The sequence below is a fragment of the Chiloscyllium plagiosum genome, unplaced genomic scaffold (assembly GCF_037043375.1).
Source record: "Chiloscyllium plagiosum isolate Xiang-an unplaced genomic scaffold, Cpla_swu_hap1 HiC_scaffold_20, whole genome shotgun sequence".
In the NCBI taxonomy this organism is placed as follows: domain Eukaryota; kingdom Metazoa; phylum Chordata; class Chondrichthyes; order Orectolobiformes; family Hemiscylliidae; genus Chiloscyllium; species Chiloscyllium plagiosum.
The window spans coordinates 10280100-10307739 of record NW_028270158.1 but is presented as its reverse complement, the minus strand read 5'-3'; the positions used below and the strand labels follow the sequence as shown (position 1 = coordinate 10307739).

General features: G+C 40.7%; 1 protein-coding gene across 3 annotated transcripts; it reads left to right on the top strand.

The window, feature by feature from the left end:
- Positions 1-210: 210 nt before the first annotated feature.
- wdr24 (WD repeat domain 24) lies at positions 211-26790 on the top strand. Of its 3 annotated transcripts, none has more exons than XM_087997661.1 (10): positions 211-508; positions 5058-5809; positions 6886-7063; positions 9556-10225; positions 16685-16797; positions 17207-17325; positions 18514-18618; positions 20885-21219; positions 23709-23893; positions 24992-26790. In XM_087997661.1, exons 2-10 carry the CDS (start codon positions 5329-5331, stop codon positions 25158-25160), a joined length of 2355 nt encoding a protein of 784 aa, XP_087853787.1. In that variant the 5' UTR covers positions 211-508; positions 5058-5328; the 3' UTR covers positions 25161-26790. The 3 variants fall into 3 exon arrangements, with proteins under 3 accessions (XP_087853787.1, XP_043567976.1, XP_043567977.1); XM_043712041.2 differs by having other exon boundaries at positions 20882-21219; XM_043712042.2 differs by lacking the exon at positions 211-508 and adding an exon at positions 1137-3790 and having other exon boundaries at positions 20882-21219.
- The last annotated feature ends 850 nt before the right edge of the window (positions 26791-27640 follow it).

Sequence of the window (27640 nt, the reverse complement as noted above, 5' to 3'; positions counted from 1 at the left end):
CGGCTTGCAGTGAATGGGGAGGAGGATAAGGCGGAAAACACTTATTGATATTTGTTTATCCCGTAAATATTCGGCTGCGGGCTTCAGGGCGGAACGTTGGTGGGGGTGGGAAGGGAGACGGCGACGGTTTCCGGTCGCTGGCGGCGGGCGGAAGGGAGGCGGCGATGGTTTCCGGGTGCATGGCGGCGGGCGGCAGGTGGCAGGTGAGGGCGTTTCTTCTCCAAGCGGAGTTTTGTGTTGCTGGGGGAAAAAGAAGAGGAAAGTTCTCTCAGACGGAGATGGAGTGTGAGGGACACCTCGCGGGGAGGCCTGGCAGTGGTCCCGGTGACCGCTGGGGCCCTTTCGGCGGAGATAGTGAAACCCGCAGCTGGGGCCGTTTTTGTCTTGTGTTTGTGTTTGGCGGGCGCTGAGCTCCTTGTGACGGTAATGGTGGCTGAGGGAGAGGCTGCGACTATCATGGGGCCTACGGCAAGCCACCCATTTCACTGAGGCTGAGCTGAGGGAGAAGGTCAGAATCAACACTTTTTATAAGGACTCGGGGGGTGGGATCTAACTGAAGTTTACTGAATGGCCTGGACAGAGTGGATGTTGGGAAGGTGTTTCCATTGGTAGGAGAGACAAGGACATGAGGGCACAGCCTTAGAGTAAAGGGAAGACCTTTTAGAACGGAGATCAGGAGAAACTTCTTCAGCCAGAGAGTGGTGAATTTGGAATTCATTGCCACAGAAAACTGTGGAAGAGAAGCAGGAGGCTGGAAGAACACCAGCAAGCCAGGCAGCATCAGGAGGTGAAGAAGTCAATTGAGCATTTGCAATTTTTTTTTGTTTCGAACGGAAGGCTGGGAAGGCCAGGTGGTTGAGTGTATTTAAGACTGAAATAGATAGCCTTGATACTCAAGAACCTCAAGGATTATGGGGATAAAGTGGGAGAATGTGGTTGAGAAACTTTATCAGGGTAAAAACAATGACTGCAGATGCTGGAAACCAGATTCTGGATTAGTGGTGCTGGAAGAGCACAGCAGTTCAGGCAGTATCCGAGGAGCAGTAAAATCGACGTTTCGGGCAAAAGCCCTTCATCAGGAATACAGACAGAATGCCTGAAGGGTGGAGAGATAAATGAGAAGAGGGTGGGGGTGGGAAGAAAGTAGCATAGGTATGGCAACTAATCCAGAATTGAGAAACTTATCAGCCATGATTGAATGGCAGAGCAGACCCAATCGGCTGAATGGCCTAATTTCTGCTCCTATATCTTATGGTGTTAACATTTTACCTTCTGTCAATAATGTTGCAAGAAAACGCTTCCAGTTCCAAATAAGAAGTAATTTATTTGGCAGGGAACTTTTTAACCAATACCTTGCCTGTAACAAAGAATTGAAGGATTATGTTGTTTGATAACATTTGCCAGTCATACACCCTACATACCTAGCTTTGCAATGACACTGAAGTTCATATGCCACATTACTCATTTGTGTGATGAACAGTTGTCTTTTGGCTTCATGGCAGCATCTTGTTAGTAGCAAGTACCACTTTTATTGCTACCACATAACAGTAATGTAAAACGTCACTCCACCTATTCAAATTTGCTCAGTGTAATTTTGTCTTCAATAAGTTTAAATTTTTCTTGTTAAACATGGAATTACAAAGTTAATCTTGACTGTATTTTAGGAATGTAAATGATATCCTACAGTATTTTACTTGAAATATTTGAATTGTATTTCAGAACAAAATGACTTATAAAAATGTTCCAGGTTGTGAACATTATGTCAATTAAACTAATTCCACCTTTTCACAGTAGTGAGGCATAAAACTAAAATTAAACTTTTCCAGTATATATTTTGATTAGGAATTTTGTCTTTCTACATTGGTGTCTCGCTTGTCATGTGTCTGGTAGTGACTGGTAACTATTTTAAAGGAAAGTCAAAACTTCCACTTAATAGTTGAAAGAGTAGCTCCACAAGATTTCACATTAAGATTTCTCTGACAAATTGGTGAAATATAATTTGATAACACTTTTTAGTTGGAGACAGAGCATACTTTGAGTTACAGGACTTTGCCCTTTTAACTCCAGTGAATAACCGACTTCATGGAAATGCTTTTACAATGTCCAGTAAGTAGTCAATTGTTTTTGTTTTGACACCATCTGTAGGGAGTCTTGGCTTCTGAAGATTTACTTTCATTCCTTTTCTTAGTCTGGTAACTTTTATCTCTAGGGCTGCCTTTTATGGTGAGGAACCTGGCCTGTGATTTTCAGGATGATTGTTGATTAGCTATCCTTGACCATCACAACTCTCTTTTATTTTCGAAGTAAATGCACAGTTTAACACATAACTATACAACCTGACATTCTCAACACCTTCCTGGCACTTTGGAGACTAGCATTCTAACCACTATAAGCGCAGATATTGTGACCATTACCTCCTGAGTTTAAAGTCCTAACCTCTTCCTAATAAAATTCCACATTTGCTTGATCTTTAGCATTCCCCGTCACCCAGTCCTGCTGTCAAATAAACTTCAGAACCATCTTGTGGCCCCCTTCATTTTACCGTCAATCTTAGACACCATGCCAAATGACATCAATATTTAAATTTCATGTTATTTACAACTGAGGGCTAACGTTTTGAATTCGGATATACTGTGGCAGTATTTACTTTTTAAAATTGGAATTAGTATGATTTCTTGATTAAACACTACCCCAATTCTTGTTAATATCCACCACAGTCTTGCAGCTCCCTCCTGTTCTGCATTTCAATAGGAAATAAAAGCTTGAGTGGTTGGGAAAATACAAATGTATTTCTCCATCCAACTCACCATTTTTTGTTTACAAAGGCCATGTTTTGTCGTGTGTTGAAGTTATCATAGAATTTCCACAATTGCTTGATCTCTGATATGACCACAGTCCTGTGGGAGGATGCATGACCTACAAGTACAAATTCAGTAACTGTGTTTGTTCCATACTCTTATTGTCAATAGAAAAAGGGTTGTTTAATGAAGAATTGGCTGACTTGTGAATAAGTTTTAGAAGCATCAAGGCTGATGAACCTGCCAGCTGGAATTTCAGTAATGTTGAAATTTGAATCTGGAAGTTAAGGGGTATCTCCAGCAGTTGAAGCTGTTTAATTGGTAGTTTTGGTAAATTGACAAAATAAAAGTCAATGGAGAGGAGGCAGAAAATACTACTACTGAAGTACTACTTCAGTCCATCCTCATTCTAGTCAATGTTAATGCTGTAAAATTGCCTCCTGTCTTATCAAATTAACCAAATCTCTAACTAGAATGTACATCTTCATTCGAATCCATTTGTGGATCTTGTAAAGTAATTCCATGCAAGTTGTCAGAATCTAGCCCATTTTGTAGAAATGGCAGAATACTCTTGGTCTGCTCTTTTGCTTGTTAATCCTCACATAGTACTGTAATGGATAAGGGCTGGCTAATAACTGGATAATAATTCTGTTCAATCTCTATAATTTTATCTTGCTGAACTTGTTTTTTAAACCCTATTTATACTGAGACAAAGAGGAATAAAGTCAACAAGGTATAGCATCAGAAAGAGAAATGCTTTTTGCGTATCATTTGAACCTTGGTTTGGACTTCATCTCTGAACTTCACTCCGATAACATATTTGACTGGATTAAAAAATGACATTGCCTACCTTAAACTGAAAAGAGTACGATTTGACCCAGGATGATGTCAATTATACCCTTTGCTAGTTGGACATGGCCAAAGCAGTGTATTCTAAGGCTGCAAGTTGAGGATGTTACTGGGGGTGTCTTAAGCTGTATTAGCTTTCTGAGGTAAGTTACTTTACTGAACCATATGTTTTCTTACAGGACAGAAAGACTGTTGAAGCTTACGTCCTTTGACATAATAACATTTGAACATAAATTTGTCTTCCCCTCTAGATTTAGATTTTGGTGAAGAAACAGCAACTCAATAATTTTGCATAATAGAAAAATAAAATTTAGGACATAAGAAATTATAATCTCGCATCTGTTATGCATCCCTATTGCGCAATAACGGTCGGAACATCTTGCATTCCACATTGGATCTATATTGAAAAATAAGATTTATTCAAAAGTGCTGAAGATGTTTTTCTGTATATAGTGTAATATGTGATGAAGCACACAATGCTAGAAATAACATACAGAAGGGAGGCCATGTTTTATAATGAGGAGAAAGTGAGGACTGCGGATGGTGGAGATCAGAGTCAAGAGTGTGTCAGGCAGCATCCGAGGAGCAGGAGAATTGATGTTTCGGGCATAAACAGAGTCTGACATTTATTTAGAGCTGAATCACCTTGGAGTGTAAATTTATACAGTGTCAGCTTTTCTGTATACTGACCTGTGAGCCCCTCAAGGGTAACAGTAAATAGAAGATCCAGTTTAAAAATGTGACTAAAGAATACTTTATATTTCACTGAAGACTATGTTAAGTTTTCTAAGATGGCAGAGGAAGCATATTAGATTTTAAATTAGATTAGATTCCCCACAGTATGGAAACAGGCCCTTCAGCCCAACAAGTCCACACAGACTCTCCGAAAAGTAACCCACCCAGATCCATTTCCCTATCCTATATTTATCCCTGACTAATGCACCTAACACTCTGGGCAATTTAGCATGTCCTGCACATCTTTGGATTATGGAAGGTAGCCAGAGAACCAGGAGGAAACCCATGCAGACATGGGGAGAAATTCCACACAGTCTCCTGAGGTAGGAATCGAACCTGGGTCCGTGGTGCTGTGAGGCAGCAGTGCTAACCACTGAGCCATATAATTGAGGCCTGAGATATTTATCCACCATTCAATGGAAAATTTGCAAGTCTGTGACATGTCTTAAGGTGTTTATATGGTCAAATTCTTTTTATTTCATTCTTCGACATCAATAACCTGAAACTTTAATTGTTTTTCTCCACTGATACTTTCTGACCTGGGTTTTGTTTCCAGCTATTTTTATTCAGGCTTTGTGTTTCCAGCATCCACAGCATTTTGCTTCATCTTTTGATTTCTGAATTGAGTTATTAATTGATTAAGTCCTTAATTTCTTTCTTTTTTTTTCATTTCAGGCTTTTAACAAAATAGATGTGAACCTTGGGTTCTGCCAATGTGAGGAGTTTAATTCAACTTGACTGTGTTTATGGAACAATGATGATTTGCACACTACAACATATTGATGTATGTTATCAGATAAGCTGACTTGTCAATAAGGACCAATTTGTCAACAGTTTCAAACGTGGAACTGTGGTTTTCCTGTCAGATCGGGCATTCTGGAGTAATTGAGAACGGCAGCTCCCACTTCATAACTGGCAACGTTGCCTGAAGTTACTTGTGTTTTCGATGGAGAAGATGGCACGAGTGACCACAGTCCTGAGTGGCTCAACCATCACAGGCCGAACTATGTTCTGCCACCTTGATGCACCGGCCAACGCCATTAGCGTATGTAGGGACGCTGCTCAGGTAGTAGTGGCTGGTCGCAACATCTTTAAAATCTACTCCATAGAAGAGGAACAGTTTGTGGAAAGGGCAAATCTCCGAGTTGGGCGTAAGCTGTCCCTGAATTTCAGCTGTGCTGATGTGGTGTGGCATCAAATGGATGATAATTTACTGGCAACAGCAGCCACAAATGGAGCCGTGGTCACCTGGAATCTGGGCAAACCATCTCGCAACAAACAGGATCAGCTTTTCACTGAGCACAAACGCACTGTCAATAAGGTCTGCTTCCACCCGAACGAGGTCAACATGCTGCTGAGTGGTTCTCAGGATGGCTACATGAAGTGCTTCGATCTTCGGAAGAGGGAATCTGTGAGCACCTTCTCTGGTAAAACATATAATTGTGTTCCTGTAAACTCAGTGATCAGTTCGTGTAGGCAACAGCATTCCTGTATTTACGATTCATGTAAAAAAAAAATTAGCTGCATAATTTTTCATGTATGGTTTCACGCATTTTGTAAACCGTACACTACAATGGAAATAAGTTTTATAATAGTCTTTTAATGAGCTCTATAAAAATCAGCAGTGAGGGCTGACAGGTTTAAACATTGCCCTCGTTTCCTTCCTTGGTGGCATGTCCCTCTAAAGCAAAGTAGTTGAAGGAATGCCAAAATGTGTGCCATTCCTTTGTCTGATGAAGGACTAACACTGTTTCCTTGGTTTAAGGCAGCTACCATCCCGTTGGGGGTGAGGAAGGGTGCCTTTAATACAATTTATAAGCAGTTATCTCAGATTAGTTTGCTTAAAGCTGTCCCTGCCATTTTTTGTAATAAACTATTCTAAGATGCTTGAAGGAAGCAGTTTGAGAAGTGTTTTCTTTTCCACTGTTTTATCCAGAAGTCATTTCATTCGTTGAATACTATTTTGTTTGACACAAAGCGCCCCTTGTTGTCTGTTTATTTTGCCTCGTTATTAGTTTGGATTTGTGTTTTCTTATTAAAAGGTTTCATTTGAAATTTTAACACATTTCGGTTTATTGTCGGGGAAGTTGGAACTTCTGATATAAAGGTTGTTGGATGTGGGAGGAAGTGGAACCTTAAGCATTGGTTTCTTTTAGATATGGCCAGATTAAATGTTTGTATGCATGTACATGAACACACTGAAATCCCTCCAACAATGAATCTTAACCCACTCTCTAATCACTAAATTAATACTTTCCATATGTCTCACCAGCTATCCTCTAGGATATCTGACTAGGATTTTCACTTAACTGTAAGCTGTAACCCTGAGAGCAAAAGGAACCATTCAAATTTATGTAACGCGAACTAATTAGATCTTCTGCAGGGGAGACAATAATCTCATTGATTTAAGATTTATGTGTTCCGATAAGTCCTGCCAGTATTCACTGCCATAACTATTGAACCTGTTTTGGTAATCTTGCAAGTGGACCTTTATCTTCTGTAGGTCAGTCAGAAAGTGTCCGGGATGTCCAGTTCAGTATAAAAGACTATTTCGCATTTGCTGCTTCATTTGAAAATGGTAATGTTCAGCTCTGGGACATAAGACGGCCAGATAGATATGAGCGCATGTTTACAGCACATAATGGACCTGTCTTCTGCTGTGACTGGCACCCAGATGATAGGTGAGTAAAGTGAGGCTCTTACGACCTTCAGTAATTTCATAGAGTCCTGATAAGACTTTTTTTTTGTTTCCCTTAGCCAAACTGAGGAACGTTTAAGATCTTAAAGTCACCTTCAGTATAACTTGACTCAATCAACATGGTAGACAGGCATCAGTCAATGGTTAGTACATACACGCCAGAGGGAGTATTGTGCCAAATATTCTGACAAAGGGCTGCAGGACTCTCTATACATGCTGCCAGACTTGCTGAGTTTCTCCAGTATTTCTGTTTTCATGATAAATTATTAGCCTGAAAACATGCTACCCCTTTTGTGAAGCCTTGATGCCATATTATACCTTGGGAAAATTTTACCGATATTATTTTTGCATCAAAAATTACAGCAACATTGTCAAAAATTTGCAAAAAATATTGCTTCAAGCGATGTGTTTTTGAAAATTGCCAGTTAATTGCAGAATTTTGAGCCCCGTTTTAGTGAGCAAGTCTTCGACATCAGTCAGGTTTCCAATAAATGAATAAAACCACAAGCCGGTTTCGCTTTTTGGGAATGACCTGAATAACATACATTGTTGGAATTACTTTCTGCTCAAGCAGTGATCTGCCTTGGTTGAGTTGTTGGCCTGGCTACTTACTGAAGCTTTTAACAAGACTGCTGCAGGCACATTGCAGTGTAGCAGATTGTTTCTCGCCCTCATGCATGTTTGCTGTCAGTGGAAATGTTGTCCAACCTGTATTCGTTACTGCTTATTACATCACTGCGATTGGGTACTCTCCATTTGAGGAATGACAGGTAATAGCCAGCAAGACAACTACATAGCCAGCTTTTACTGGCATAATCTGTTAAAACCTAAATGGAAAGTTGGGAGGAGCTGTGTCTATAGAGAGAGTGGTAGGGGGACTGGATGGGACATTTACACCGAAGCTGTTGCACTGGCTCTTGCAGCAATTTACGGCTGATCACAAACCGGGAAGTCCAGGAAAGCTTGAAGATGGGGTGACAGATGGAGTAACTGAAATGAGGGAGAAGTAGCTGAAACACTTGTGACAGTGCCCTACTAGGTGGCAGCATATTGGATCTTCTGCAGTGTGTGCCAGCCTATTACACAACACTCCTTTTAAAGATGAACTTGCAGACTGTAGAGCAACTCCAACTATCAAACTGGTGCCCTCCTGATCGGCTAAATTAGATGCTACCAGAGAATTTAATACTTACAAGCAGCACCATTCAAGTTCTATCAAATATGTTATTTGTAACTAAGGCTTGGGTGATAGAGAAAGCTATTTGGAATGGGCATTTTATATTGGTTTTGTACCTAATTTAACAATAGATCACAATGCAGTTTTTAACATCCGTGTAAAGTTTAGGTGTGGGTGTTTATGTTGAGCTCTATTTTGAAAACAAAAGATCATTGTAACATTGCCCCTTATCAGATCTGATGTGAAGTACCATTAACAGTCTCTTGTGTGTATCTACAGATAATAGAATAGAAAGATAGAACAAGAGGCCAGTCTGCTCCATCTTTCTTGTGCTGAGTCTCTGATCTTCAACTGTAATTACAATTCTACATCCTATTTCCTTCTCCTTGCTCTGTACACCACCTAGAGTTTTGTTTTCTAAAACCTATCCAATTCCATTTTCAAATAATTGTTGCTGCCTTATGGTAACGCATTTCCTGTTGTAACCTACGTATGAAAATCTAATCAAGCATAACCCAAATTTATACCTCTTGTTCCTGTTTACTTTCAAACAGTGGAAATGGATTTTCACCAACTACCTTCTTACCTGAGTATTCTTGAATCACTTATAAACAAAATGGGAGCAGAAATTGGCCATTTGGCCCCTTGATTTGAATTTCATGTTCCCATCTGCCTCTGGCAACCTTTTGATTCTCTTGGCTGACAAGACTTTGTCTATATCTGCCTTAATTTGGATGAGTCAAGATTAGAGTGATGCTGGAAAAGTACAGCAGGTCAGGCAGCATCCGAGGGCCCTGCTTCTGTTGCCTTCTAAGGCAGTCTAAGGAAAACCATTCTCATCCTAATCCTAAAAAGGCAATCCCGAATTTTAAAACTGTCCTCTAGTTTTAGTCCTGCCCACAAGCCCTTCCCCATCCACATTGCTGTACTGTTTCTCCTGAATGTTCAGAACTGCACACACTGCTCCAAATGCAACACACTCATCTCCTTATGTATTTAACATTAATTTTTAACAACATGTATGTGAAAGTGTAGATCCCATGTTAGTTTTCCCCCCACTGCACTGTCCTGTCTTTGCCTTACCTGGGTTGAGGAACATTCTGTTCACTACTTTTTCCTAAAATACTCTGTATTTCAATGTGTCAACTATCTACGCTGTTTTGGTTGAACTACTCTGGTTTGAACATTTGAGTTTATTCCATTGTTGTAGAAGAAATGTCTTCACTGGTTGGACAAGTAATGTATATATCTTAATGGTACTCAAGAGTAAGCAATAAGTGTTTTTGTTCCTTTTGCAGAGGATGGTTAGCAACTGGAGGACGAGATAAAATGGTGAAAGTATGGGACCTGTCAACAACCAGAACCAAAGAGGTCTATTGTGTCCAGACTATTGCCTCAGTAGCACGGGTGAAATGGCGACCAGAAATGAAGTACCATCTAGCAACCTGCTCCATGATGGTAGATCACAACATTTACGTCTGGGATATCCGACGCCCGTACATCCCATTTGGAATGTTTGAGGAGCACAAGGATGTGACCACAGGAATTATATGGCGTCATATTCATGATCCTTATTACCTTCTTTCTGGATCGAAAGACAGTACTCTGTACCAGCACATGTTTAAAGATGCCAGCCGACCTGTTGATCGTGCCAACCCTGAAGGGCTGTGCTATGGGCTGTTTGGAGACTTGGCTTTTGCAGGGAAAGATAGCATGTTTACCAGTGACTCAAATCGGAAAACCTACGGAGGCGAGAGACGCTATCCCATTTTTTTCTTCAAGAAGCCGGATTTATCAGAGCAATTTGCAAATGTGTCCAGTTCTCTGAATGTGTTTGAAATGGAAGGGGGCAGCAACTCCGTGGACTGGTTTGTCAACATGGCACAACAGTACATGCTGACTGGTCGGTCGCTGGCTGAGCTCTGTGATCATAATGCCAAAATCGCGAAAGAATTATATCGTTATCAGGTACGGAGATTACTTGGGTCCAGAATGGAAAATGTATATGTTAAATATAAAAGATATACACACACTCTCCTCCACTCGCGGATTAAGAACTTAAAGGAATTACATTTCCAGTTTCCCCTTCTGTTAGAGTCATAGAGATGTACAGCAGAGACATGGACCTTTTGGTCCAACTTGTCCATGCTGACCAGATATCCTAACCTAATCTAGTTCCATTTGACAGCACTTGGCCCAAATCCATCTAAACCTTTCCTATTCATAGACCCATCCAAATGCTGTAATTGTACCAGCCTCCATCACTTCCTCTGGCAGCTCATTCCATACACGTACCACCCTTGGTGTGAAAAATTTGCCCCTTAGGTCTCTTTTATATCTTTCCCCTCTCACCATAAACCTATGCCCTCTAGTTCTGGACTCCACCACCTCAAGGAAAAGGCTTTGTCTATTTATCCTATCCATGTTCCTCATGATTTTATAAACCTCTATAAGGTCACCCCTCAGCCTCTGACACTCCAGGGAAAACAGCCCCAGTCTATTCAGCCTCTCCCTGTAGCTCAAACCCTCCAACCCTGGCAACATCCTTGTAAATCTTTTCTGAACCTTTTCAAGTTTCACGACATCCTTCTGATAGGAAGGAGACCAGAATTGCACTCAGTATTCCAGAAGTGGCCTAACCAATGTCCTGTACAGCTGCAACATGACCTCCCAACTCCTGTACTCAATGCTCTGACCAAAGCATACCAAACACCTTCTTCACTATCCTATCTACCTGCGACTCCACTTTCATGGAACTATGAACCTGTGTCCACTGCGTTTACCACTAATAGCTGGTTCACCATTTATTATCACTGCAGAATAACCCCTCTGGATCATTTGGCAGGGAGGCATTAGAAGATTTGAAATTGCACCTCAAAGTAAATAATCATATTTTAAGGACAGAGAGCGCGGTTTTTGTTAATGAGCATAATTAATGCTGCACATGTGTCTGACTGCAGTCATGACTAAGGAATGCCCAAGCTTGGGTGGCACAGTGGTTAGCACTGTTGCCTCACAGCGCCAGAGACCCAGGTTCAATTCCCGCCTCAGGCGACTCGCTGTGTGGAGTTTGCACATTCTCCCCGTGTCTGCGTGGGTTTCCTCCGGGTGCTCCGGTTTCCTCCCACAATCCAAAAGTGTGCAGGTTAGGTGAATTGGCCATGTTAAATTGCCCATAGTGTTAGGTGAAGGGGTAAATGTAGGGGAATGGGTCTAGGTGGGTTGCGCTTCGGTGGGTCAGTGTGGACTTGTTGGGCCAAAGGGCCTGTTTCCACACTGTAAGTAATCTAATCTAATCCTATGTGACAGTTAAATGGTAAATATAACTTTTCTTCCCCAGATAGTGCTTTTGCGAACTGATGAATAATAAATACTTGAGTGAATTGCCGTCAGTTCCTAGGTTTATATTAAAACTCCTTGAGCTATATTCTATTTGCGCTCCAGTTATGATCCTAGTTTACATTAATACTGGACAGATAAGATGCCAGTCTGAAATTTAGGTTAATTGAAGCATTTAGTTTTTGCTATTGAGTATGGGAGTTGGGAAGTCATGTTACAGGACATTGGCTGAATAGTCTGGGGTATTTTCCCTGGAGCGTTGGAAGCTGAGGGGTGTCCGTAGTGGTTTATAAAGTCATGAGGGATATGAATAGGGGAAATAGTCAAGGTCAATTCCCCAGGGTAGGGAAGCCAAAAACGAGAGGGGAAAGATTTAAAAGGGAACTAAGGGGCAACTGTTTCACGCAGAGGGTGGTACGTGTATGGAATGAGCTGCCAGAGGAAGTGATGGAGGCTGGTACAATTACAACATTTAAAAGGCATCTGAATGGATACATGAATAGGAAGGATTTAGAGGGATATAGGACAGGTGCTGGCAAATGGGTCCAGATTAGGTTAGGATATCTGGTCAGCATGGGTGGGTTGGAGCAAAGGGTCCATTTCCGTGCTGTATAGCTCCACAACTCTGTTTAGCAAGGTGGTTTGTCACTGAAGCATAAGCATGTAATTCTGCAGGTATGGTTTATGTGTCTGTTTTACTGATTGTTATGCAAAATAGCAAACAGAATAAAACAACCTATACACTTAGAACACAATTTTAAAGGTTTTTGAAGCACCTCGTAAAATTCCATCAATCCCAACAGCATTCCATTACAGTACTCAAACTTTTCGGTTTGTTTCTTTATTTGTAGGGTTAGCACGCTTTGACTTGACCATCTGGTTTTAATTCCTGGTCTTAAGTTTTTTTACATCTTCCTTGAGTATTAATATAACTAAGGCTAAGGCCCTTTTGTGGTCTCACAGTAATGTCCCTATCCCTGGACTAATCGGCCCTGGGTTCAAATCCCACTTGCTCCAGAGATACGTAATGCCTTTTCAAAACAGGTTGATTAGAAAAATAGGTTAATTAAAAAGAAATACAGTGAGCATAGACTTTCTTAGCTTCAAAGAATCCCATCAGAATTCTAACCAAGCAGTTATAATTTGGAACTCTCAACCTAAACTCCTCACACTGAGGGTAACCTATTTCTTAACAGGTCTAAACTATGTCCTTTTTCTTCGGGGAAACTAGTTTGGACATCTGACTTCCTCCAGGACCACGGCAAACTGAAACCCAAAGCTTTTCCAGCTGTAGGTGCTTCCTCCTACATAAAATGCTTCTCACTGAAAGCAAACTAATGCTGTTCAATGTTCACTTTGTTCACTTACAAAACTGTCCAATAGAAACAAATTCCCATTAGCCGTTGAGGAAATCTCTCTTGTATTTTTTTTAGAAATTACGCTGCAGAAATACATACCAAGTAATCATTAGTAAACCCCCCTCTCTGAAAGACCAAAACCCACGTGCCACTAGTTCTGAAACAAAATTCTAAAATGCATATTAAACCATATAACTGTCACACATTGTGTCACGCTACATGTTAGTTTACAATAAAAAACATTGGACCCCAATATTTAAAATTTGCACTGTAATCACGTGCGTGGTGAATACGGTGCTACTGACATTGTGGCTTTTTCCCCCACTTCATGCAGTCTTAATTGCATTTTACAGTGACTGTTGTAAACACTGGTTAGAGTAATGTAGTTAGAACATAGAACGTTATAGCGCAGTACTGGCCCTTCGACCCTCGATGTTGCACCGACCTGTGACATTAATCTGATGCCCATCTAATCTACACTTTCATTATTATCCGTATGTATGTGCAATGCCCATTTAAATGCCCTTAACGTTAGCTGCTGCTACTGTTGCAGGCAGGCCGTTCCATGCCCCCACTACTGAGTGAAAAAACCACCACTGACATCTGTCCTATATCCGTCACCCCTCAATTTAAAGCTATGTCCCCTCGTGTTAGTCTTCACCATTGGAGGAAAAAGGTTCTCACTGTCCACCAAGTCTAACCCTCTGATTATCTTATACGTCTTGATTAAGTCACCTCTCAAACTTCCTCTCTCCAGCAAAAACAGTTCCTTCAGCCATTCTTCATAAGACCTTCCTTCCATACCAGGCAACACCCTTGTAAATCTCCTCTGTACCCTTTCCAAAGCTCCCATATCCTTCCTATAATGCGATGACCAAAACTGTACGTAATACATCAGGTGCAGCCTTACCAGTGTCTTGTACAGCTGAAGCATGAACTTTTGGCTCTGAAACTCAATCCCCTACCAATAAATGCCAACCCACCATATGCCTTCTTAACAACCCTATCAACCTGGGTGGCAACTTTCAGGGATTTATGCACCTGGACACCAAGATCTCTCTGTTCATCCACACTGTCAAGAATTTTACCATTAGCCCAGTACTCTGCATTCCTGTTGCATCTTTCGAAGTGACCTACCTTTCCCTTTTCTGCATTAAACTCCATTTGCCTCTTCTCAGCCCAGCTCTGCATCTTATCTATGTCATTCTGTAACCTGCAACATCCTTCGGCATTATCCACAACTCTGCCTACCTTAGTGTCATCTGCAAATTTACTAACCCAGCCTTCTACACCCACATCCAGATTATTGATGAAAATGACAAATAGTATTAGCCTCAAAACTGATCCTTGCCGCACGCCACTGGTAACTGAGCTCCAGGATGAACATTTCCCACCAACCATCACCCTCTGTCTTTTAGCTAGCCAATTTCTGATCCAAATTGCTAAATCATCTTCAATCCTGAAATTCCGTACTTTGTGCAATAGCCTACCATGTGGAGCCTTATCAAATGCCTTACTGAAGTCCATATACACCACATCAACCGCTTTACCTTCATCCACCTGGTTTGTCACCTTCTCGCAGAACTCAATAAGGTTAGTGAGGCACAACCTACCCTTCACAAAACCATATGGACTATCCCTAATCAAATTATTCCTTTCCAGATGACTATAAATCCTATCTTTTCTAACCTTTTCCAACACCTCACCCACAAGTGAAGTAAGGCTCACTGGTTTATAATTACCAGGGTTGTCCTGACTCCCTTTCTTAAACAAGGAACGACATTTACTATCCTCCAATCTTCTGGCAATACTTCTGTCGACAATGATGACATAAAGATCGAAGTCAAAGACTCTGCAATCTCCTTCCTGGCTTCCCAGAGAATCCGAGGATAAGTCCCATCCAGCCCAGGGGTCTTATCGACTTTCAGATCTTCCAAAATTGCAAAACCCTCCTCTTTGTCAACCTCAATTCCATCTAATCTTGTAGCCTGTATCTCTGTATTCCCACTAACTATTACCCTTTCCAATGTGAATGCTGACGAAAAGTATTCATTAAGCACTTCCCCTATGTCCTCAGATTCCACACACAACTTCCCACGACTATCTTTGATTGGCCCTAGTCTTACTCTAGTCATTCATTGCATTTGGGTTTTCCATGATCCTGTCCGCCAACAACCTCTCATGTCTCCTCCTGGTTCTTCTTAGCCCTCTTTTTAGAGCTTTTCTGGCTAACCTATAACTCTCAAGTCCCCTAACAGAACCTGCACACCTCATCCTCACATAAGCCTCCTTCTTCCTCTTGACAAGAGCTTCAACTTCTTTAGTAAACCATGGCTCCCTCTATCTACAACTTCCTCCCTGTCTGATGGTTATTTACTTATCAAGGACCCGCAGTAGCTGTTCCTTGAATAAGTTCCACATTTCAAGTGTGACCATCCTCTGCAGTTTCCTTCCCCATTCTCTGTATCTTAAATCTTGCCTAATCACATCATAATTGCTTTTTCCTCAGTTATATCTCATTCCCTGTGGTATATACCTATCCCTACCCATTGCTGTTGTAAACATAACCAAACTATGGTCACTATCGCTAAAGTGCTCACCTACTTCCAAATCTTAACAGCTGGCCGAGTTCATTCCCCAGTACCAAATTCAACATGGCATCACCCCTTGTTGGCATGTCTACATACTGTCAGAAAACCCTCCTGCACACATTGAACAAAAACTGACCCATCTAAACTACTTGAACTATAGTATTCCCAATATTGATTGGGAAACTATCCTGTTAGTCTTGCTCCTATCGAGAATCATCCTTGCTCTCCTTTCCCCTACATCCCTGGAACAATTTGGAGGCCTATAGAAAACTCCCAACAAAGTGACCTCTCCTTTCTTGTTTCTAACCTCAGCCTATACTATCTCAGTGGATGAGACCTCAAGCATTCTCAGCTGCTATAATACTACCCTTGATTACAACCCCCCCCCCCCCCCCCCCCCCCCCCCAAATCCTGGTCTTTTACCATCATCTCTGTTCTTGTTGAAACATTTAAATCCTGGAATCTGCAACAACCATTCCTAGCCATGTCTTTGAAACAGCCAGAACATCGAAATCCCAGGTACCAACCTATGCTGCAAGTTCACCCACCTTCTTCCGGATGCACCTGGAATTGAAGTACACTTTTCAAACCAACATCCTGACTGCTAGTGCCCTCTTGTGACCTTGTATACCTATCTCTGAACTTACTACCCTCAACTTCCTTTACACTGGAATACAATTCAGGTTCCCATCCCCCTGCTGTATTAGTTTAAATCCCCCCCCACTGGGCGATATTGGTACCGCTCTGGTTCAGGTGAAGACCATCCTGTTTGTACTGTCCCACCTTCCTCACAAAGAGCTCCAATTATCCAAGAATCCAAAATCCTCCCTCCTGCAGCATTGCTGCAGCCACATGTTCAGCTCCGCTTTCTCCCTGTTCCTCCCTTCACTAGCATGTGGCACGGGCAACAAACCAGAGATGATAACTCTGTTCTTGCTCTAAGCTTTCATCCTAGCTCCCTGAATTTCTGCCTTAGATCCCCACCTTTCTTCCTTCCTATGTTGTTGGTGTCTATGTGGACATTAAGAACCCTGAATTATGGGTGGATCAAATGTGTATACTTTAGTTGTATGACATTGACAGCATTCTGATGGATTACAGCAAGGGTATGAATGAGATTTGCTCTTTTCTGTATCTAGGTGGCTCAGACATGGACAATGCTGAGGATCGTCTACTCCAACCCAGGTGCTATCTCATCAGTCAACTTGAATCAAAGTATAGGCAAGAGCGGAGGCTTGCCTCTTATGAACAGGTAAGTAAAGAGGGAATTTAATTTAAAAATGTGTTTCAGAAGTAGAACATTAGGATAAGACTACATTTATGGCTTCATTGATTATTTTGATCTTGGCTTTATTCTTTTCATTTTGTGCTCATTTGGCTTACATCCAAGCTAGGAGCAGATGAATTATGTTGGATTACATACTGTAGGTATTGGATGTAGGTTTGCTCACTGAGCTTGAAGGTTCATTTCCAGATGTTTAATCACCCCTACTAGTGGGCCTCAGGTGAAGGTATACTGTAGGTATAGTATTTCTTATTGGAATGTATTCCAGATTCTGTTCGAGGTTCCCTCCTTTTCAAATCCTCTGATTTGGTGAATTTTTGAGCTATTATTTATTTCTATTTAACGTAATTGATTCACGTTTTATTTTCCTTCCCAGTCTGAAGGAGCTATCCGTAGCACTTAACAATGAGCCGAGGTTGGAGCGAGGGAAGGCAGAAAATTGGCAAGAAATGAATCACATGCATTCCTCAAACCCTTTGATCACTGCAAATGAAGGTATGGTAATACTTGTTGCTGGGATTCCAGCTCAACTAAATAATTCACGTCAATCCAATTAATCTTTTATAAATGACAGTGGATTTCAGTGATAAAAGTTCTGACACTTTTTATTGCGTAATTTTACATTGTAAAATCCATGCCAATGTCCATGATTGTGCTAGATAATCTAGGGATAAACTGCCCTTGGCCACCAACTCCAAACATGACCTGCACGTTATTCCACCTGAGGTAATTTATCTCCCTTTCTTCACTCTCATTTTCTCTACCAATAAATCTCTTTCTCTCTGACCACTGAAATAGTTCAGGGAAACTTCTTTAAAGTCTTTCCTGGAAGACATGTGAAATTTGCACTGGATCTATTCTAATGCTTACTAACATTTAAATCTTTAGTACTAAAAATTGAAAGCCTTGCTACTTGATGGATCTGAAAGATAACAACCCAATTATTAACACATCTGGCTACTTGGACTTCACCCCAGAGTAGGTTTTTAAGTGATATCTATCGAATTAATTATTGTCTGGTTTGTTCTCTGCATTCTATTTAAAGCAAATCCTTTCAAAATATGTAAACAGTATACCTGCTGGCACTTAAATTGTCGTGTAAACTTTTAACTGTAGTCTCACTCTTCCACCAATAAGGCTCCTTCAGTAGAGCCAGGGAGAGCAAAGTGAAGGCATTGCCCTTGCTATGTGGCATTAGTGCAATTGTGATCTGCCATCAAGGTATCAGTGTTCCTCTTGTGATGTAATTCAGCAGCAATGGTGTTCGGTATGTAAATTGACTAAATATTGCCCCCCTCCCCCCAAGCCCTTTACTGTCCCCGACTTGAAAATATATTGCCATTCCTTCAGCGTCACTGGGTTAAAACCCTGGAACTAGGCAAAAGTGAGTACTGCAGATGCTGGAAATCAGAGTCCAGATTAGAGTGGTGCTGGAAAGGCACAGCAGGTCAGGCAACATCTGAATTGCTTGTGGGTATGACTGCCCTAAATGGCCTGCAGCAATCCAAGAACTAGCTCACCACCTTCTCAAGAGCATCTACAGCTGGGCAGTAAAGCTGGTTCAGCCAGCAACACCTATATCCCATGACCAAATTAAAAGAGAATTGTCTTTGAGCCAAGTTTCCCACCTTCCAGCATCCAAAACTAACTTGATATTGATACTTTCCTTCTACCACACCACAGAGAATGAGGAGACAGAAGGTAGTGATGTGCCGGCTGATTACCTGTTTGGGGATGTGGAAGGAGATGAAGATGACCTCTACATGGTGGACCATGAAAATGCGCCTGGTGAGCATTTATTCAGATACTTGAGAAAATCTGTCAGTTACCAATTGCATAGTGAGAACTAGTGTTAAGTCTCCTAACCACAAGAGAGCTCCTGTGGTGTAGGTGGAGATCTGTCATTAAGCAGATGTTCTGTACAAACAATGGTTAGGCCCTTCTATGAGGCAAGTGATGTGATTTGACTAAAAAAAAACTAATGGGAGCAAGACAGTACACTGACAAGGGTCTCAATTGGTAGTAAATTGTTTATTTAGCTTGAGTCTCATGAGAGATGTCCAGTATTAAGAAAAACACCACTTACTTGTGTCTTAAATCTACTTAAATCTACCATTCCTGAAGAAGGGCTAATGCCCGAAACGTCGATTCTCCTGTTCCCTAGATGCTGCCTGACCTGCTGCGCTTTTCCAGCAACACATTTCCATCTCTTAAATCTACTAGCTTTATTAAGAGCTCTTCCTCAAGAAGACCTAACCTGTCTGATTACCAGCAGCAGTGATAAGTGCTAAGCCAAGTAGTTTCTCTCACTGACTTGGGCTTTTTTCCCCTTTTGAAACTGTGTAGAATGTAATATACCCTCAGAGTATCCATGAGTTATACCCATGAGGCCGTCTTCTGTCTCCCCACCCCCCCCAAATATTGGAGATAGTGACTCATGCAATTTGCATATTTTAATAAAATGTGGTTGTTACTTTTCTCTTGTTTTGGACCAGGCTAGACCCCCCCTCCCCCCCCTAAAATCTTTTAAAGGCAGATGTGAAGTGGGTGTTCCAGGTGTGAGTTGAAACTTTATTGCTGGAACAGCACAGCAGGTCAGGCAGCATCCAGGGAACAGGAGATTCGACGTTTCGGGCACAGGCCCTTCTTCAGGAATGCAACTGGTCAAACCACTCCGCTTTAAGCAAAGGTATTTTTAAAAAACCAACAAAGGAAAGCGGAATTTAGATTAACTTCACTATTGGAAGACTTAACCGACCCGATATAGTAACTATTACTAATGAACTGTTCCAATTCAGTAACCTCTCCAACACATCCCTTGACAAAGGTAAATTCAAACCCCGATCTTTACAGGCAGGAGGAAATAACATCTAAACTGGGGGGTGGGATTTCAGAGAAAGTCAGTCAGGAATTCTTTAGCTTGCAACCCTTCTGGTACTCAGTACATCTTGTGACTGCTACACAAATAAAAACTAAAAAAAAAAACCTGAACTGGGGGAACTGACCACTCCCCTTCCATTAGTAAATTGTTACTTCCTAGACGTTATAACCCATAACTGTTACTCCCTCTGCTTTTATAACATCTCTTCAAAAAAAAGGACAAAATAACCTTTTTAAAGTGACAGCATCATCACTGCAGAGAGAGCTCGGAGGATTATAGGAAGGGGACAAATTGACCATGGTACTTAAGGATAGTATCAATTCTTTTTCTTTCATTGTGGCAAAGATTTATGGTAACATCAAAAGATAACCCAAGATAGAGGGAGAAAATAAACTTGAGGATACGCTGACAGTAACAGGCCAAAGTGAGTCGAGGTAATAATTATGGAGAAGCAGGAAATAGAAGCTGCAAAAAGATTTTCAGTTTTCATGGTATTCAATACGAGCATTCCAACATTATTAAATCAAGGAGCTAAGCGGGAGAGGATATAAATTCAGTATCACCTGAGGAAAAAATGGGATTTGAGGCCAAAGTCAGCAGAGTGGCTCAGTGGTTAGCACTGCTGCCTCACAATGCCAGGGACCTGGGTTTGATTTCACCCATAGGTTACTGTTCAAAAGCCACACAGACCTTCTCCCCATTTTAGCGTGGGTTTGCTCTGGATGCTGAGGTTTCCTCTGGATGCTGAGGTTTCCTCCCTTCTTCCAAGGATGTGCAGGTTAGGTGGATTAACAGGGTGAGAAGGATAGGGTAGGGGAGTGAGTCTGGGTGGGATGCTCTTCTAAGGGTCAGTGTGAACTGTATGGACTGAATGGCCTGCTTCCATACCATAAGGATTCTATGATTCCCCATGGGTCTAATGGGTTGCATCCTAAAATATTAAAGGAAATGGCTAGAATGGATATATTGGTAGTAATCTTCCAAAACCCTCTTCTGGAAAAGTCCTAGAGGATTGGAAAACTGCCTTATTCAAAAAAAAGGAAGACTACATTAAACAGAACAATTGCCCAGTTAGCTTAGCACATGCAAATATGGAATATGTTTAATTTTGTTTTCTTTTTAAAATGAAATGTCAAAGATTTCTCACCTCTACTGACTTTGTTTGTTAAGCAGAGGAACAGGAGTACATTTTGCCTCAGGAAGCATTTCAACTGCGTCATGAAATTATAGATAATCCTTCTGCTCCAGACCATCTTCAGGACAAAGTGGAATCTCCACATGTCAGTGGGAATGAAGCGGAGACTGTATGTTTGACTCCAATTGAATCCTTCTCCCTCATGTCAATCTCCCAGCCCCTGTATGATGCCTATCTGCCTGCTGATTATTTTAATTCTCTTGTGAAAGACATGCTACATTACTATGCAGAACAGGGAGATGTGCAGATGGCTGTATCGGTTCTCATCGTACTCGGGGACCGTATACGGAAAGAAATTGATGAACAGACACAGGTAAGAATATGATGGAATGAAAATTATTTTCTGATCATAGATGTGGCTGTAGTTTGACTTAAACATATTTGGAATTAAAGGTCACAAATCCATCAAAGGTAGATGATTTCTATGATGGGTCTACTTTTCTTCAACCACATCTGCCATTTGCACCTGGACAGGCTCCCTCTCCTTCAATGCTTTCAATTCACAAACTTCATTTTGGTTTGCAGAACTCAGGGTTTTGCTGCACCTCCAGCCTATAGTCAAAGCAATGCTCCTCCGATCACTTTCTCGTTCCAATTCTGAATCAGAAGTGTTGGGGGTGACCAAACAGGTGGATGAGGTAAAGCGGTTGGTATATATGGATTTCAGTAAGGCGTTTGATAAGGTTCCACATGGTAGGCTGTTGCGCAAAATACAGAGGCATGGAATTGAGGGTGATTTAGCCGCTTGCATCAGAAATTGGCTAGCTGAAAGAAGACAGAGGGTGGTAGTTGATGGGAAATGTTCATCTTGGAGTTCCTTTACCAGTGGTGCATCGCAAGGATCTGTTTTTGGACCACTGCTGTTTGTCATTTTTATAAATGATCTAGATGAGGGAAAAGAAGGATGGGTTAGTAAATTTGCAGATGATACTAGGGCTGGTGGAGTTGTGGATTGTGCTGAAGGATGTTGCAGATTACAGCAGGACATGGATAAGCTCCAGAGCTGGGCTGAGAGGTGGCAAATGGAGTTTAATGTGGAAAAGTGTGAGGTGATTCACTTTGGAAGGAGCAACAGGGATAAAGAGTGCTGGACTAATGGTAAGATTCCTGGTAGTGTAGGTGAGCAGAGAGATCTTGATTTCCATGTACATCGATCCCTGAAAGTCACCACCCAGGTTGATAGAGCTGTTAAGAAGGCATATGGTGTGTTAGCTTTTATTGGTCAAGGGACTGAGTTTCTTAGCCATGAGGTCATGCTGCAACTGTAGAAAACTGGTGTGGCCACACTTGGAGTATTGCATATAGTTCTGTTCACAGCATTTATAGGGTGTGGAAGCTTTAGAAAGGGTTCAGAGGAGATTTACTAGGATGTTGCCAGGTATGGAGGGAATGTCTTATGCGGAAAGGCTGAGGGACTTGAGGCTGTTTTTGTAAGGAGGTTAGGTGGTGACTTAATAGAGACATACAAGATGATCAGAGGATTATATAGGATGGATAGTGACAGCCTTTTTCCTCAGATGGTGATGGCTAGCACGAGGGGACATAGCTTTAAACTGAGGGGTGATATAGGACAGATGTCAGAAGTAGTTTCTTTACTCAGAGTAGCAAGGATGTGGGAACGCACTGCCTGCAACAGTAGTAGACTCACCAATTTAAGGGCATTTAAACGGTCTTTGGATAAACATGTGGATGAAAATGGAATAGTGTAGAATAGATGGGCTTCAGATTGGTTTCACAGGTTGGTGTAACATTGAGGGCCGAAGGGCCTGTATTGCACTGTAATGTTCCAAATAGTCCATTTGGCACAATGTTCAAGGCAGGACTTATACACTCCATGGTAGGGCTATGGGGAGTGTTGCTGAACAAAAGACCCAAGGGTGCTGGTGCATAGTTCCGTTTAAAGTGATGAAAGCTTTTGGCATGTTTGCCTTCATCGATCAGTGCAGTGAGTATAGGAGTTGAAATCTCATGTTGCAGCTGTACAGGACATTGAGGCTACTTTCCAAATAGTATTCAAATCTGGTCTCCCTACTTAAGGAAAGCTATTATTAAACTTAAGGTTTCAGAAAAGATTTGCAAGAATAATGCTGGGATTGGAGCTATACAGAGGGTCTGAATAGGCTGGGGCTTTTTTTCCCCCCTGGAGCGTTCGAGGCGGAGGGGTGACCTAATGTGTGTTTATAAAATCATGAGGGGCATGGATAGGGTGAGAAGGGAAGATTTAAAAGGGACTTAAGGGGCAACTTCTTCCACTCCGAGGGATCGTACGTCTGTGGAACAAGCTGCCAGAGGAAGTGATGGTGGATACGATTCTGACATTTAAAAGGCATCTGGATTGGTGTACAAATAGGAAGGGTTTCGAGGCATATGGGCTAAACGCTGGCAAACAGTACTAGATCAGTTTAGGAAATCTGGAGGGTCTGTTCCTGTACTGTATGACTGTGACTCTGTCTACACCAGCTCCAAGTGAGCATTGTGACTTAGTGTACATGAGTGTGGGAAAAAAAGGAAGGAGAATGGCACTTTTTATTAGAAATAGTCATTTAATACCCTGTAAAATACTTCAATTAACCTGCCTCAACTGTACTTCTGGGTAACAGTCTTAAAGAGTAGTCCCATCTCGCTAAAAATACTTTACTGAACTTTTGTCCCCTTTTTGAAAATTTTGAAACTACCTTTTCTGCCATGCTTTTCATTCAATCTCCTGCCAGTGTTCAGGTATTGCTGAGTACTTTGGGATGTTTAGTAAAAAGATATTGAATAAATCTTCTGAAATTTTTGCCCTTTATCCTTTGTTGCCAGGAACATTGGTACACATCATATATTGACCTTTTGCAGCGATTCAAATTATGGAATGTCTCAAATGAGGTGATCAAATTGAGCACGTGCAGCTCTATCAACTGTTTTAACCAGGCATCAACCAGTCTTCATATCAACTGCAGCAATTGCAAACGACCAATGAGCAGCAAAGGCTGGGTCTGTGATAGGTGAGCTACAGCGGTCTTCACTAGATACATGTAGTGTATCTACCAATTATGTCTAGAAGCCTAATGGGGGGAGGGGAAAGAGGGAAAGGCTGAACACTTTTGGGTTTACTCGTCAGAATAATAGAACATCTATTTTTTGTCAAACTCATTTGTTACCATAATGAAAGAGCATCTTTTATTTTTCAGCATTGTAAGGACTGGTCCTTTCCACTACATTGCACATTTCCATTGAGAAACCTTGGTTAAAAAGGTTCAAACTGAGGAACACATTCGTATTTGGTTGTTGTAAATAGTACAGCGCTGGCAGTAGTTTGTATGTAGTGATTATCCTATTGTACCAAAAAGTACTTGGATAAAAACTACCGTTTCAGGGAGGAGCTGGCTATAGAATAAGGCTCATGGAATGCTCCCTCCTTCCTGCAACTCTGGGCAACTAGGAAAGTTGGAATTCATGGAACTGGTCCAAGTCCATAATTTACAGGGTGTAGCAAAGTTGACTCTTGTACCATTTCAGGGGAAATTAATCTTAGTAAGATGCCCATTGTAAACAATTTGAGTTCACTGCTTGGGGATTAGACCCTCTAACTTGGTAGATTTTGTCCAAGTGATCTTGCTTGCCATCACCACGTCCTGAGAGTTCTTACCCTATAAGCTGTATGCAGCAGTTATTCATAAATGGAAATTGTAATAGAATTGAGCTGGATCTATACACTACCTAATTAAGCTAAGTATATCCTTGAGCAAGATTAAGAGCTTTGTAAATAGGAGGCAATATAGGGATATATTTTAAATAATATTGGTTCCACATTTTAATTTCTTGGCTGTGTATCAACATTTGGAATTAAGTATATTCCATTAAATAGTAAAAGAAATTACACATGAAAATCTGGGAATATTACTGTTGTTAAACATTGATCTCAAAATTCAATAAAGTATGCTCTTTCTTTTGGGAAACCTATTGGTTTAGTGAGAGAACAGGACCATATCTGAAATTTCACGCTTGTTCTTTACAGCCAATGGTGGGAGAGTCATGTATTGTAGTGTAACTTACTGTATTATTTACTCTCTAACCTACTGTTATATACTTTGTATTTTTAGATGCCGCCAGTGTGCTAGCATGTGTGCTGTGTGCCACCAAGTTGTTAAAGGGCTGTTTGTTTGGTGCCAAGGATGTAGTCATGGTGGGCACTTACAACACATCATGAATTGGTTAAGGACTAGTTCACATTGCCCAGCTGGATGTGGCCACCTCTGTGAATATACCTGAAAAAGAGTGACTGGATTTCATTGTTCACTGGATGTGGACAACACTACAACTTCAAACAAAATCATTTTAAAAGAATGCTTCAGATACAAAGAAATGGCTTAAATTGGGGACAGTGAAAGTCAACTGATCCACCATTTAAAAGTTAGCTGTGAAATCTTTGTTACAGTTTTGTCTCCTTTCACCTGTTCTTTTTGAAGTGGTATCAGCAAGAACGAATTTTAAAAAGGGCCTTTGGAATGTATCTTATTGGATGAAGGCTTGCTTTCCAGTCACTGATAATATAGTACTGAAATGTGCCTCAAAGCAACACACTAATGTAGAAAGCTGCTTTGTAAAAACAACTGGAACAGATCCCATATTGATATGAGCAGGTGTGAAACTGTTTTATCATAAACATGATGACTGGGCCTGTTGTCTTATCTGCATACGCACAAATTAATGCAGCTGAAGTTATAGTCAGGCTCAAGAAAAATGTTTACAATCTCGGTAGGTTAATTTGGGTAGTCAATATCACTTAATGCTGAAAGAATAACTACAGAAGCGGGTCATTCGGTGCCTTCTGCATACTGAGTGTCTTGTCCATAAAACTGCTCTATCAAGTCTGTTTCCCTTGCCCAGAGCAGGTAGAGAACTCAAGAATCCCCTCCAATTCTGTGGGATTGTCAGCATTAGGTCCAATAGATTAGAAACTTCAACATTGCATGAAGTGAAGAATGCCCTGATCTAGAGTTAGTAGACATTATAAAGAATTGGCAAAGAATGCATCAAATTTAGTTATAAAACATCCATTAGCTGTTTTAAAATTTACAATTCCCTCGTGTAGGAGCCTCAGCAGCATTCCAGCTATATTGCCTCAATTAAAGTAATACCCTAGATAGATGGGGTCAACAAGCAATTTCAGTTCAGCCACATTCTACTAGTCTTCAATTGAGACATTGCTACATATAAAACTGACTGCCTCATTAGTCTGTTTTCCAGGTTATATGCTGCATTCTCAGCAAATGTCACATTTTAGTTCATCTACAATTGCACTAGGATGCAATGGAATTTTAATAAAACAAAACTTATTTCTTGGCTATAATCTCTAGCAAAGAAATAGTCTAGCCTCATTTATGTAGGTATTTCAATGGTTTTCCATTAGGTTTTAATTTTGTTGAGAATACTTAAGAAAACATTGTCTTTGAGTTATATTCCATACATAAAGAAAACCTCATGATCCATAGCTAGGTGTACAATTTTTGATGAATTATAATCGAGACTTTAACACAAAATGAAAGTTAAATGAACTTCTGCATGTTATTGGAGATTGAAATTGTGAGAGGACTGAAGGTTGTCAGAAAATTAATTTACAGTCGTCTTACACTTGTATTATAAATATCTTTGTTATATTTCTTAAGACTAGAGTACTTTTAAAAATATTTATAACAGAGTTTATTTTACATTGAATTCTGAATCCTGCTAGAACTATTAGTGTACTCCTGCAAAAGTGCTTAAAATAAACCTTGGTTGCAATAGTTTATTATTTAATTCATTCTCCAGTCCAGCACATGATTTTCCTCATATTATAATGTATTTGATAATGTCATTCTCTCAGGTTGATGTAAATAAAGCTATTCAATCATCGGCTGCCTGACATGAATCCACTTCTTAATCATTTCTTTGCAGACACCTCACCTACACTGAACAAATCACATGAGCATAGCCTGTTTACATAAGAATAACATGCTGGACAGTAATTGCTCTAAAATTCTGATTGCTTGCCATTATCTCTCCTTTGGCTTGGTATCTGTTTTATTTTGTCCAATTGCACTTGTCAAGCATTTTGAAACATTTTACTATGTAACAGATGGGATTTATTCACTGGGGTAGGTGAGATTAATAGAGATTCTGATCCAGATTCCTGTGCACCAGGACTGAATACCATTTGGTAATGGCAGTGACTTGGTACCAAAGCACAACTGTTCATCACACAGCTGCAGTCATGTGCAGAGGAACAGAAAAGGCAGTTTAGGGATAACTTAAAGACCTTCAGTTGCACAGTAACAGTAAACTCATTTATTAGGAAACCATTTAGTTACATTTCTTTGAACTGTTTGTTTATTCAGATTTCAAATAAACTTATGCACTCCTTTTCTAGTAGCATATTTCATATACTAACAACCATTTTCATTAAGAAAACACCATTTCTTATGACTAAATAATTTCCCGATATGTATGGCTTCTATAAAATAACAGCATTATAGTTATGTTACTGAGTTGGATCTCCAGAACTCTGGACTACATAAAGCGTAAATTCAAATCTCACCATAGTAAAATACAATTAAGTATTCTGTAAGCAAAGATGGAGAGAATCTGGTTAGGTCACCATACTAATAATCTAGATGCTCAGGCTAATGTTCTGGGACAAAGGTTCCAGTTTCATCACTGAAGGAACTTCAGCTAAATCTGGAAATAAAGATCATTTCAACAGTGACAACAAT

Excerpts from the sequence above, each read along its gene's own strand:
- wdr24 (XM_043712041.2), top strand. The coding sequence starts at position 5,329 with ATGGAGAAGATGGCACGAGTGACCACAGTCCTGAGTGGCTCAACCATC. Across the intron at positions 5,810-6,885 it reads ATCTGTGAGCACCTTCTCTG|GTCAGTCAGAAAGTGTCCGG; the intron begins GTAAAACATATA and ends TATCTTCTGTAG. Across the intron at positions 21,220-23,708 it reads AAATTGATGAACAGACACAG|GAACATTGGTACACATCATA; the intron begins GTAAGAATATGA and ends CTTTGTTGCCAG.